Raw genomic sequence first — 14,118 nt, 5'->3', positions numbered from 1 at the left:
CATGCTGCAGCTACATGCAGCCCTTTCTAGTTCCTTATATCCTCATATCCTCCCTGCCAGTTCTATCTGCTCTTCCTTTAAGGACTCCTGGAGTCATGCCTCTCTCCCTGATTTTCTCTTGTGCATCCTCAGGTGCTCACCTTACCCACACCCTTCTTCAGGAACTGTTACCAGCTTCCTGGCTGTACTCCCCATGTTTCCGGCTGATCAAGCAACCCCCCCTGACCTCCCTAAGTTTCTGCATGCATCTCTTACCATTTTATTCAGCACACTGCCCCCACATTTATCTGATGATCCCCTAGCTTATCCCAGTAAGTTTTTGAGCCTCTCTAAAGCAGCAGCTATGCCAGATGATTCTGCCATGCAGCAGATGTGCAGTGAAGATTTGTTGAATGAATAATATGATCACAAACAAAAATTTTCTTTACCTTTAGATAACTGCTAATAAAATAAGTAGTGATGAACAGCACATCTGGTCATTCCTATTGTTATGTGCATGTATATGTGTGTGTCTGTTTCTTTAATAATTCGCTTCCTTGCTATTTGTTCAATATGTTCATTGAGGAAAAATTCCAGCCAGAATATAATCAAGACAGGTGCAGAGAATATAACCAAGACAGTCAAATCCCTCCATTTCTGGTGCTTACATTCTCTTTATTTCATAAAGTTATCTAAAGAAATTAGCACATGAACAAGAATGACTTTATGACATTTGCCAGTAAATGGAGACCTATTATGCTAAGTGAAATAAGCCAATCCCAAAAGTCAAATGTTTCCTCTAATATGTGGAAGCTAAAGCACAAAAGAGGGGAAGAATAGAAGTTCAATAGAGTAGACAGTGGGAAATGGAGTGAAGGGAGGGGGATAGGAAAAGGAAAGACAGTAGAATGAATCAGACATAATTTTCCTATGCACATATATGAAAACATCACAGTGAATCCATTCATGTATAGGCACAAGAATGGGGTCCTAACTAGAATAAGATATAATCCATGTTTGTATCATTATATCAAAATGTATCTTACTGTCATATATAAAAAGAACCAATAAATAAACAAATAAATAAATAGAAAAGGAGCTAACAATGTTTAAATATAAATAAAACATATTGTAGAGTAACCAGTAAGGCAAACAGAAGAATGTACTAGACACCTGGAACGATCTATTTATCTCACCTGTAGGCCAGAAGCTCCCTTATAAGAGATAGTAGTATGACAGGCAGAATCTTCATCCACTCTTTTCTGAAAGATGTAAATAGCATAGCTATCTTAACCTTAAGAAGTCTTGACTCAGAATAGTCAGGACTGAGATAATTAAAACTGGGGTAACAGAAGAGTGAATCGCTTTTGTATCATATATCATGTATCGACAGTCACCTGTGGGTTGAAGCATGCTTCTTTGACACATGTTAGTTTTGCAGGCGAGTCCTAATTGATTTCTGTAAATGAGTGTGAATAATACCCAGACTCTCAGTTACTGCCTAGAGAGACCCAGTGCGTCAGATGCCAGAGGACAGGTAGCAGAGCTCACTTCTCCATGTGAGCAGTTATGAGTCTAACTGACATTGACTCCCACAGGCCCAGTCGACTCCTTTATCAGAGGCCTCTCTGGTGTCTTTTCCATGGGGCCAAAACTTTCCTCTAAACAGCTTTGAATGAGCTCAGGCCCTTGCATAAATTTTTACTAAGTACTCAGAATTCTGATCCATAGAGGCGATTTTATTTGAGCTTGAACAATTTACAGTGCAGGTATTCCCAGTGATCATCCTCAACCAGAGGGTAAGCTCAGGATGATGATGTGTCAATTTGGGGCAGACCTTCATTGTATAGACCCATCCCGAAGCATTAGCTTTACAATCAAACCCCCAAGTTTTAGAGTTTGCTTATGAACAGGGTTATTTAGTATTGCTTATTCAAAGATTTGTGAAATTCTTGCCAAGTATAACAACTTCTGTTTCCAGCCAGGTTGATGCTGTGGTTTTCTTTCTCATATAACTGAGCCAACAAGTTCAGTTTCAGCTTAAGGCCATTTGTAGTTTATGATTATAAAACCATATTAGCAGCATAATTCTTATCCTGCCATGGCAGGAAGGCTCCCAGTCTGCTGATAATTGCAACCTTAAAGGTATTACTTAAAAAGAAAGTGACATGGAGTAGGGGGTGGGGGAGTGGATTTCAAATCAACGGCTGGAAAAGTAACTCACTTAATAAGTGATGTTGAGATGACTATGATAGGGACACCTTTCTCCCTTTCATCTTAACCTAAATGATTACATGTTTGCAATGATTTCCAGTATAAATAAACTATAAAATCTATAAACATTTAAATGGTGTAGCTCTAGAAAAATCAGGAAAATAACTCTTATCAGTCATCATGAGAGATTTAGTCCTTCCAGAGTTCTCTTTGCAGCCCTCAGAACATCAGCAATATTCCCAGTGGTTGATGGATAGGTCCAAAACTCCCCTCTGGAGTTACTAATTTGCTAATTATAGCATTTAATCTTCATAAGTTTTTTCATCTCACTGCATTTTGTCAGGATTGTTGTCTCCCTCAAGTTTATGGGGATATTTTTGGCTTCCTCTGTCCAGCTACTGCTGGAAAACAAGAGAAGAGACCAAAGTAATGAGGATGGGAAATTGTATGTCTTATGTCTCTTAAGGATAATGATGTGAGGATCTAGAAGGACGACAGGAAGACAGAAGCTGCACACTGGAGTCCTCATTCTGCCTGATTCTGTTGGAGGATTCTTAGTAACTGAAGTAAATTCTAAAACACCCTCAAGACTATTAAAACTAAATAATTAAAATTAATTACACTACCTGCCTTTGAGAAATTGGGGTTTAATAAATTCATATTGCTGATTATCTGACATCATCGTGGTTAACATGGTCCAACTCAACAAAGCTAGGGTTTTGCTTAGTAGAGAATCTGATTCCTCTAGCAGGATTTATTTTGGCTTTCTAATCCAAGACATCTTAATAGGAAAAGGGCCAGGTGAGAAGTCCCAAATAGAGGATAATACTGTTTCCTGTGGGGAGAGGATTAGTTTAATGTGATGATATAGAATATGAAAGTCCTTTGCAGGTTAATTCATTTCACCTTTGCTACCTAAAATGTGTCCATAAATCCTTAAGTCCATATTTTTGTTCCCACACATTTTTAGTTTCTTATGCCATATTGTATTTCCCAGCTGGTCCAGGTATTCCAACACCACCTCTTTCCACTAGTCATTATCTTTGAGATGAACTTCTCTGATGCATTTAGAAACTGGTGCTCTTCATTTATCCTGAACATCAGTGTATTTGCATTCATAATAAAATTAGAAGATGAAGGGAGTCTGGAATTTTAGGTAGACTGAAGGATTTGTTACCTCACTTATTCCACATGCTGCTCAAACAATTCTGAGAGACTTGTCTTGGAACAATGATCAGTCAATCTTAGATCAGCCAGAAAGCTATGTATTCACCCTAAGCTTGAGGGTAGAATTGATCACCTGCAAATTTTTTTAAGTAAATAACCCAGTAAGTTTATTATAAAAGTGTATCTAACTGAACACAGAAGCTAAGGGGAAAAAATTTAAAAGGCCAAGATACCTTAATAGGTCCTAGCACTTAGGGCTGTAATTATATGAAACCCATCCTGAAAACCCCTTCATGATAACTACTACTACTTCTCTCTTCCAAAAATGATCTCCCTATAGTGTAACCTGGCTCATGTCTGCTGAGAGGGCTTCCCAGGTACCTGTTGGGGTAAAAAGCTTGTCTCTGAAACCTTGTGTCCAGTGGCTAGAGGTCAGCTGTCTCCTCACCCCTTTCAGAAATACTGACTGGCTTTCCACCTCTTGTGAAGAACTTGCCTACCCTCTATAAGGCTCCTTCCATATTGCACTGTGACTTTCTACCTATCCTGCTGGACCTTCATTTGCATTTAACTTCAGTGTGGTTATTCTTTGGTCCCTTCATTCCCACCCAGCAGGACACATGCCACATGAGTGCTAAATAAGTACTTGGTAATTGATATGACAGATAGATAAGTATGTGGGTAGGTAGGTGGGAGGGTGGGGGATGGATAAAATAAATGATCCAGAATCATCCCATATCAAAACTCCTAAACTCACAATATCGTAACCATAACCTTTCAACCTCCCAGTTTTCTACTTCTATCTATTTTCCAGTCTTAGTCTCCTCCAACAGACTGCTCCTGCCTTTACTTACTTTCTTTTCTTATTTGGGGTATTTCTTCTTCCTTAGTTCTGCTGTGCCCACATGGGAAATAAAAAACAGTCCTAGGTCAGTCTGTCAACTTTGCCTTCTCTTTGCCCCCTCCTATACCCTGTTCCAGGCAGTTGGGTATTATTAGAGGAAATTATAGTGGTTATAGGTTAGCATCAGCCAGACCAGTGTAGATGCAGGACCACCAACATTCAGGCAGACTAATTACCTCCCTCTCAATCCCCATAGAACTACTGGCAAGATTTTACAATCTCCTTACCCTACTACTTCCTGTCTACTTAATAGAGAAAACAGAAGCCACCAGACAGGAACTTCCTTAACTTCCTGTGCTCTCCCCCCTGCCACCTGCAAACTTATCTGCATCCTTCCTTTTCTTCCTGCTTCCTGTCTCAAGGGATGAGGCAAGGCTCCTTCTCTCCCAAGGCCAATTCTTCTACTTTCTGCCCTCAGGATTTTCCTCCCTCCTATGTTTTCTAGGATGCTGACCCTCCCAATGGACTCCCTCTTCCTCCTGCATCCATAACTATTTCCTCTATTTGGCACTCTTCACTCAGAGCAGAAACATGCTTCAGCATTTTTCTTTAAAAAACATTAAAAAAAAATAGCTACCACACTCCCTCTTCCCTTTCCATCATGACATCCAGCCTACATTAGAAACCAGTCTTCTCTCCCTTTCTCTACTTCCTGTGTCCCAGTCAATCACATTCAGTGTTTCCACCATTCAAGTAAAGTTTTTCACCTCCAGGTCATGAATGCCACCCAGGAGCTAAAGTCACTATACCAAAAGAATTAAAAATGTTTTTTCCTTTACTTGACTTCCCTGTAGTAGCATGTGACAATGTTGATTATACTTCTTGAAAATCCCACATTCTGTCATCTGTCTGGCATTGCTTTTCTGAGTTCCATCCTTCTTCCTCTTTGAGGATTTCTCTCTTTACACCTAAATGTTGTTGTCATGGATTAACCTTCCACTGCCTTCTGTCTTGGATCTCCTCATCCACTTCCATGGATTAACTTACTACATTTCTATGCTGATGACAGCCAAATCTGATTTTCTGGTCCACAACTTTTATCAGCCTACTGAACATCTTTAGTTGGTTTTTTCCAAAGATACCTCAAATTCAGCATGTCCAAAACTGAGCTTTTAATCTCACCTCCATCCACTCCTGCCATGAATAGAAACCTGCAAAATTTCCTTGTCTTGTCACACTCATCCTCCATAACTAAACAGCCAGTTGCATGGTATTGCTTCAATTCAGGGAATTTTAACCAGAGGTGACTATCAGAATTACCTGGGGGTTTTCTTATTTAAGAGGTCTTGGATAGTCCCAAGGCTTTTCTATGTTGAACAATTTTATGTTCTAGCCATACTATACTGCATAAATTTGTCCAGCTATGCCTGTGCATTTTTAACAGTTATTTTTAAGATTCATTTAGACTTACAGAGGAGTTGCACATATTCCCATGTAGCTGTCACCCAAGTATCCTTATGTTAACCTCCTATATAAACTGTAACATATCAATCAAAACTAAATTAATCTTGGGGCTGGGGATGTGGCTCAAGCAGTAGCACATTCGCCTGGCATGCACGGGGCGCTGGGTTTGATCTCAGCACCACATAAAAATAAAATAAAGATGTTGTGTCCACCGAAAACTAAAAAATAAATATTAAAAAATTATCTCTCTCTCTCTCTTTTAAAAATGAACTAAATTAATCTTGCCAAGACACTGTTAACACAAGATTTACTTGGATTTCACAATTTTTCCACTAATGTAATTTATTTTGGGGGTGGGTATCAGGGATTGAACTCAGAGGCACTCAACCACTGAGCCACATCCCAGTCCTATTTTGTATTTTCTTATTTAGAGACAGGGTCTCACTGAGATGCTTAGCACCTTGCTTTTGCTGAGGTTGGCTTAGAACTCGTGATTCTCCTGCCTCAGCCTCACAAGCTGCTGGGATTATAGGCGTATGCCATTGTACCAGTCACTAATGTCATTTTTGTGTCCCAGGATCTCACATTCCATTTAACTGTCATGTGCCCATGACCTAGTACATGTACTTTATTCCCCAGAGCCTTTCCTTGCATTGCTTCTTCCCTCCCTTGGCTTCTCTCCCTTGCCTGTGGGGTGACCCTCTTATTCTCTAGGACTGAAGTCAGGTAGTCCTTCCTAGAAATACTTCTTTCCCTTCCCCAGAAGAGCTGCTATCCAGTGGTCTTCAGAGCTCTGAAATCAGTTCTAACAAACAAGCACCAAGGTTAGATAGGTAATAATGCCCTCAAGGACAGGGGCCGTGTCCATTTCCTTGTTACATTAGTAATGCTGAATTGAAGGACTGGCTAATAGTAGGAATTTATTAAATCACATATCTTACGAAATGGCACATATCGTGTTCCGGAACACTATTCATGACTGACCACTGTGGTGTCTTTCATGTGCCTAAGACAGGAGTCCCAAGTAGCCTAGCATATGATGTACCATTCACTGCTATTTGTACTGATTTCTATTATGAAAAATAAAGAAAGTATCTGTGAACAAGATATGTAATCCCTTGATTGAAGCTACCTCTGCTACTACAGAGCCTGCATTTTGATACTTCTGTAAGATTCTGAAGGAGCCTGTCCTCCTGGTCAGATCTGATTTCAGAACCATGTATGGTAAAATAGCTGGTTCTCATCTCCTTCCTCTTCTTTGTAGTAAATCAACTCCTAGCCATTTTAAGATGACTGCACAGATTCCAGATTATCAAAGCAAACACAGAGAACTATCTAGTACTGTGACAGTGAAATAGTTTTGTTCACCCAATCCGATAGCAACCTCAGAAGGCCTTGTTTTGCCTTAAAAGAACTGCTTGATTCATCCTTCCCTCAACCAACTACCATCACACAGCTACCACAACCTAGCAACACTTTAGCTGTGTTTTTTCTCCCGTAAGAGAACCCTGGGTTTGATGGGAAAAAATCCCTTTGCCAAAGCCAAAACAGTCCATATACAGGTGTTCCCCAGAATACAGATGATCCATATTTTACCACTCATCCAGTTTAGGAGTATAACTGGATTTTACCATGATGACAAAATCATCTCTCACTTTCATGAAGTAGAAGAATCTCAGAGCTACAGTTTGGTGCAGCCTCCCCAGTACTAATCCTATTTTCAGGGTTGAATGTTTCCAAATAAAGAACCAGCAGTGCTAACCACACTTTCAGAGTCATTTCTGTGGCTTTATTGACTCAGTCTTTCACCTAACTGGGAGATTATTCATTCCCATTTGTTTCCTCCTTCTCCCACCTAGATGAACAATGTCTGGGGCATTCACCACTGACTCTTTTCATTTGCTGGCTTCTGCTAGTAAACTGTGCACTTCCTGTTAGGAGTCTAGGTAACCTTTTTGGCTGAAACCCTTGCTATCACCTGCCCCTGCCCTATAGGCCTACCTTGTGGAACCCTGTTTCTATTCTTTACTGTTCTCTAACCCTATTTCCTTTCTAGAGTCCTGGCCCTCAAAGGACCGACCTCTTGTTCATTCTTTGTAATCTCATGCTCCAGTGTCATGTCTCATCTCTTATCTTCCCCTCTTACCCATTCCATCCAAGTCACATGATTCCTTTTTTTTTTTCTCTTGAGTGGTTTCAGCATGTAGACCAGCCATTTCCCTGAAAGACTCATGTCCTTTTCTCTTTTGAAATCATTTCGCTTCTACATTACAACTCAGAGCTCTTTCCCAGTGTCTCTCACATATATTCCTTTTTTTGGTAAGCGAACATGTTTTAAACTTTCTTAACCATACAAAATGTTTCATATTTTATTTACAAATCAATAAATTTTAATTGCATTATATTTGAATTCAAAATGCGGTTAAAACAACCTTAGAAAGAGGCAATATTTTATAGTAGTTGTGAATACAAATCCTGAATCTGACAAGGACTACTCTTGTGACATTAGGTAAAACACATAAGCTCCTCAGGTTTGTAATATCCTGTTTCATAAGGTTGTTATGAGAAGAAAAGAGACACAAGTGCTTAGCAGTGCCTGACATACAATGTGTTCTCATAAACTGTAGCTCTCTGAGTTGTTAAGTCTAGTGCTTATATTATGTGTTAAGCATGCATGCTGAAAACCTCAAAGAAAAATAAGATATGCTATAGAAATTTCTGTATAATTTCTTAAACATTTCAGAAATTGATTAAAACCTGTCCAAAGAGTGGCTATATGTTTTTCTTTATTGAGTTGATAGGTAAAATTCTCTATTTACCCTCCCCCATCTCTCTGCATGGTCATACACACACACACACACACACACACACACACACACACACCCCAGTGGTTTTGGTGGAAGGTCTTAAAATAACTTTTGTGTTGACCATACTTATTATTGTGTTTTGTACTTGAATGAGGGTGATAGAGTTTAGCTGCAAGAAGCTGTCAAGGTGTCATGTCCTAGGCTCAGATGCTTAGTTCCCCAGGAAGAAGGAGGAGGGAAGTAAAAAGATTAGATGAGGGAGTGGGGAAAATAAGAAATACGTGTAGGGTCAGAATTTCTGTGGACAGATGGAGCATATCAGACTAGGGCAGGCTGCAGTTCATAAGGAGGTAGCCTGGAAATTGCTGGGCAGCCTATCTGAGTTCAGTTTGTCATTAGACTTTAGTCACCGTAGGAAGTGGTGGTTAGATCTGTGGAAGACAAATAAGGCTGGGGATGGGAGACCAGAGCATGCTTCTAACTCTATAGACCGATCCAGTTGGGGAATAGAGTAAATTTAGGGTGCTATGACTTGCTATGATGGCCCTGACACCAGGAACAAGAGTAGGTGGGGGGGGGCAGTGATCCAGGATTCCAGAACTTTGCTTTGCCCCAAGCACTTTTTCTGAAGAAAGCATTTGAAGTGTTCACCTTCTAATTATCCTTTAAAATATATGTGTGTATTTTATGCAGTCATCTGTCTATGCGAAGTAACCCACAGTAATAAAAGGAAGTATTTGGAGTTGTAACACTAGAAGAGAATTATGGACGTTGTTTATTATGTTTGTATTGATACTCCTCTTATGAGGCAGATCTGCTAGTAAGAATATCTCATAATATTCTGATTTTGTTTCTGTAAATTCTTCCTAAAGACTTATTGAAAATAAGAATTTTTTTAAAATACACTTTGTGAATCATACAAAAGTCTCAAGCACAAGGGTTTCTGTGATTAAACTCCTGCCTGTTACCAGGAAAATACTTGAAGCAATTTAAATAAATAGAGTTCCCGTGAGTTTTGAAATTTATACCCCACACGTGCAAGGCCCTGAGTTCGATCCTCAGCATCACATAAAAATAAATAAATAAAAAAAAGGTATTATATCCAACTACAACTGGAAAATAGATATTTTAAAAAAAGGAAAGAAAGGGAGGGAAGGGAAGGGAAGGGGGAAAAAGGAAGGAAGGAAGGAAGGGAGAAATTTATGCCCCAAAGAGGCTAAGCTCAAGCAGATCTATGTCTGTTAAAACTTTTTTTTTTTTTTTTTTTTTTTGGTGGGTACCGGGAATTGAACTCAGGGGCACTCAACCACTGAGCCATATCCCCAGCCCAATTTTGTATTTTTATTAGAGACAGGGTCCCACTGAGTTGCTTAGCACCTTGCTATTGCTGAGGCTGGCTTTAAACTTGCACTCCTCCTATCTCAGCCTCCCCAGCCACTGGTATTACACGCGTGCACCACAGTACCCGGCTACAACATTATTTTTTCTCAAAATTTTAATTTGTCATTAAAAAAGCAGCATACAAATAAACCAAAATTAGATAAAAACACCATACTCTCATTATTAAGATTATGTTAACCGTTAACCCCTTAGTGTGTATCCTTCTAGCTATATAGACTTTTAAAATAAATGATAACCGAGCATATATATTTATTTTAATGTACTTTTTTTTAAACAATTAATGGCTTTTTTTCAATCACTAAATTCTTATCTCACTTAGAACTTAACTTTCAAATACCCACAAAAATATTTGGGCAATTCAGCATGCTTGTTCAAATCCAGGACCATCTGTTATATCAGGCTGTCTCTGAAGTGTTGATTACTCTAGAACAATCCCTTTGTTGGCAACACTGACTTGAAGAGATGGGCCACACCTACTGTACAAGGCACCACTTTCCCGGTTTGTCTTGATGCTTTTCTATAGCGTTGTTCAGCATGTCGTTCCATTCCTGTGTTTCCTCTGGTGCCAGGTTAAACATCTTTGGTGACAATGCATTGTAGATGATGTGTGTCCCTGTGTTGCCTGCCTTGGTGTGATCACAGCCTGATCCCCCACATGCAGTTGTGTTTTTCCTCTTGCTAATAGGAAGTAATCTATGTGTTGGCATCACATGTGCATTCAGGTCCTCATCAACAATTCTCCTGCTGATTTTAGCAGTAAACAGCAGTCCTTAACTGAAGAAATAATTACAGTAGGGATATGATATTATATTTTCTGAATCTGTAATTTCTTTTACATTTGTTAGCCAACATTTTTTGTGAAGAAGAGATTTCCTTTGCATAGTGGAACTATTAGATTATCTGAAATATCTTTTCTTTAATTGCGGGTTTTCAAAGTACAGCTTTAACAGCTGACTCAGCTGAGATGTTGGAAAAATTTAAGCATTCTTTTTAAAAATCCTCTGGTCACTGCAAATATGATTTCTTGAGCATTTTCAGTGTATGAGGGACTGTGTTAAAGGCTTTATGTAATCTAATTCTTCTGACAAGATAATGAGGTTTTAGAGAAAGACAACAACAGAAGCTCTTGAGCAGTTAAGTAACTTGATAAGGTCTCTCACATTGGAAATTACAGCACTAGGATTTAAATTCAGATGGATCTGAGTCCATAATTTGTACTTAATTCTTTTTACACATTTTGTTGCATTTTACTTAAAAGCCAAATTCTGCTTATAATTTTTTTTTGGAATGTTTCCTTGTTCATAAATGGGTAGGAATGGAAATTTTGCTCAATAATTCTTAATGAAGTCTCTTTCCCCTCTTTTGTTTTTTTGTTTAAATATTTTAACAGTGTGAAGAAAACACAAACCTTCAGGATACTACCCGCTACCTCAAGCTTCCGTTTTCCAAGGGCATTTTCCTTGGGAATAATAATCAAGCCATGAAGGCAACAAAAGAGTCTTTTTGGATAACATCTTTTCTCTGTTCCACAAAACTCACACAAAATGGTAATGTATGATACAGTGTTATTTGAAAGCCTTTGTACCTAAGTGCATGTATGAATTTTGGTAAGAATATTCAGCATGTACTACAGTTACATTTAAGAACTTTGCACTAGAAAAATTGTTGATCTGTTTAGGATTTCCAATAAAATGGAAACAGGGGTGACCCAATGATCAGTTGAATACGTGACATTTAAGGATTTCAAAATTATCCCAGTGTTGAAAATCAAGTACACAACTCCTCAAACAAATCATTAAAACCCAGCTGCATTTTTAAAAGAGACAACAACAACAAAAAAATACCACCACCTTAATGTCTTGTTTTATAGCTCCATAAAGAGTGCTAATTGTAGGCTTTAGAATAAAGCCTGTTTTTTGTTTAATTAGATGGATATTGCTTTTCTGCTCTGGCATTACTTTTTATGTCAGTGATTGTTTAGCAAGTTATGATTAATAAAGCAAGCTTTTCTCCTTGGCAAATTGTTATGAAAACATCGTCTGTAATGAAAGAAGTAAATTAAACATTTTTTTTTCAGTTTTTCATGGTTGCCATATAAGGCTCTTAGCTTGTACCCTGAATGCTATATTAATAAGTTAGATTCATTATACTGAGGAGAATCACTTCATAATAAGGTATTGTGTCTCATAGAACGCCACTGTGCCTGAACATTTGTTAGGTGTTATTACTTCTGTCTGTTGTGTCATGGAACATCCTTTGTAGAAGGAAGCATAGTTCTTCTCTTAGAACATAGTATCAGGAAAGAAGCAAAATATAGTAGTATATTGACCACTTTTTAAAATGCCACTCAATTTCAGCATGCATTTTGATAAGACACCGAGTTAAGTTGTCCTAGACTTCATCAGTATTTAGTGGTAAATGATGTTAACTTAAATAAAACCTCCATTGAGGAACGGGGTAGGCATGCGAAAAATGGAGGAACTTTGGGAAAAGGGGAGGGAGAACAGGGAGCAGGTATGGGGGCAGGAAAGACGGTGGAATGAGATGGACATCATTACCCTAGGTACATGTAGGACTGTACATATGGTATGATGCTACAATATGTACAACCATAGAAATGTAAAATTGTGCTGCAGTTGTATACAATGAAACAAAATGCAAATCCTGCTGTCATATCCCCAATTAAAATAAATAAATAAACATCAGTGATTAAAAGGCATTAAGTAAACCTCAGGTATTTGTTATGAGGCCAATCTACTCCTGTGGAGGTTATATAGATGACAAAATCAACCTGTTGTTGACTCTCTTAGACAAAATTTATGTTCATCCTACATGGACTAGGATGAATATAAAAAATTCATCCTAATGAATAAAAAAATTTTTTATCCTACATGTTATAGAGCTCATATTCACATTTAACTAAACATCCCTAGTAAAACATTTTAGGACCAAGTTAGTTAACTGTTCCATTGCTGCTATAACAATTGCCACAAACCTATTGGATTAAAACAACACAAATATATCACCTACAGTTTTAGAGATCAGGTATCTAAAATCAGTTTTACTAAGCTAAAATTAAAGTGTTTGGACACGATAGAGGAGAATACTTTTTCTTACCTTTTCTAGCTTCCAGAGGCTGCCTGCATTTATTAGCTCTTGGGCCTTCCCCCATCTTCTAAAGCCAGTAGTAGCATCTTCAAATTTCTCTCTTACCCTCTTCCATGTTTATAGGACCCTGGTGATTACATTTGACCAGAAAATCCAATATAATTTCCCTATTATAAGACTTTTAATCACATCTGTAAAGTCTCTCTTGCTCTGTAAGGTAAACAGTCGAATTTCTAGGAATTCGGATATGGAAATCTTTGGGGGGGGGGGGGGGGCGCATTATTCTGCCCTCCATACAGAAAAACCTAACAGTAGAGTCACTGACATCAAAATATTTGGCCTTGCATCCTGAATTTGTTCTAGTTCAAGGATTTAGGATGTTAGGCAGAATTATGAACGTAAGAAAAGGAGAACCAAGTGCTAAAAATTAGAAGTTGCTCCTTTGCAAAAGAAGAAAACATTTCCAGGTAAATTTAGAAAATAAACTATTCATGAAACCATTCTATTAAACATATCAGTATACAGAAGCTGGATCAGAATTCCATGCAATGTCTGGCTCATTTTTGGAGGCTGATTATCATTTTGACTTTGATTAACCTTGTCAATGTAAGACAGCTCAAAATGAGCCAGGAAATGAATAGCATGCTTTAAGAGATGAGAAGGGAGAAGGAAGTCAGTTGATCTTTCTAAAATTTACATGCTGGACACACATCTCTGTGTAGAAGTAATCCAGTTCCAAATTGGAATTAAATTGATATGTATTCATTTTGCTTCACTCAAAAAAATATACACATCACATTTCTACTACAATTGGACATTAACAAGTGATTCAGTCTGTAGAAGCATTTTCTTAGAGCAGATTTGCATTTCAGAATTCATTAAAGTCTATCTGCACTCTCTGTATAATATCCAGTATTGTTCATGGATAATGTGCCAAGGCCAGGACATTGTGCTGGACATCAGTGATTGCCAGAAGTAGAGATTTTAAGCAGGAGTGGGGTCATGTCATCCTCATATTTTATAGCTCTTATAGTATACTTAGTAAATGCTTCTTAAATGGAATATATGAAATCCATATTTTCAGATCATTGTTTCTCATGTGTAGCTAACTTATCTTCATATGATTAAAACAGA

The 14,118-nt window shown here is 38.2% G+C and overlaps 1 protein-coding gene across 3 annotated transcripts in view; it reads left to right on the top strand.

Annotated features, from left to right (window-relative positions):
* Positions 1 to 14,118, top strand: part of Dock4 (dedicator of cytokinesis 4) — a 439,856-nt gene that overhangs the window by 287,958 nt on the left and 137,780 nt on the right. For all 3 annotated transcript variants that reach the window (XM_071613555.1, XM_071613553.1, XM_071613552.1), the window contains one exon: positions 11,267 to 11,423. In XM_071613555.1, the coding sequence (XP_071469656.1) occupies positions 11,267 to 11,423 (157 nt within the window). The remainder of the gene's footprint in view (positions 1 to 11,266; positions 11,424 to 14,118) is intronic.

This window comes from Marmota flaviventris, chromosome 1 (genome assembly GCF_047511675.1).
Source record: "Marmota flaviventris isolate mMarFla1 chromosome 1, mMarFla1.hap1, whole genome shotgun sequence".
NCBI classification, from domain to species: domain Eukaryota; kingdom Metazoa; phylum Chordata; class Mammalia; order Rodentia; family Sciuridae; genus Marmota; species Marmota flaviventris.
Note: the sequence above shows the minus strand (reverse complement) of the source record. Positions and strands in the feature narration are given on the sequence as shown.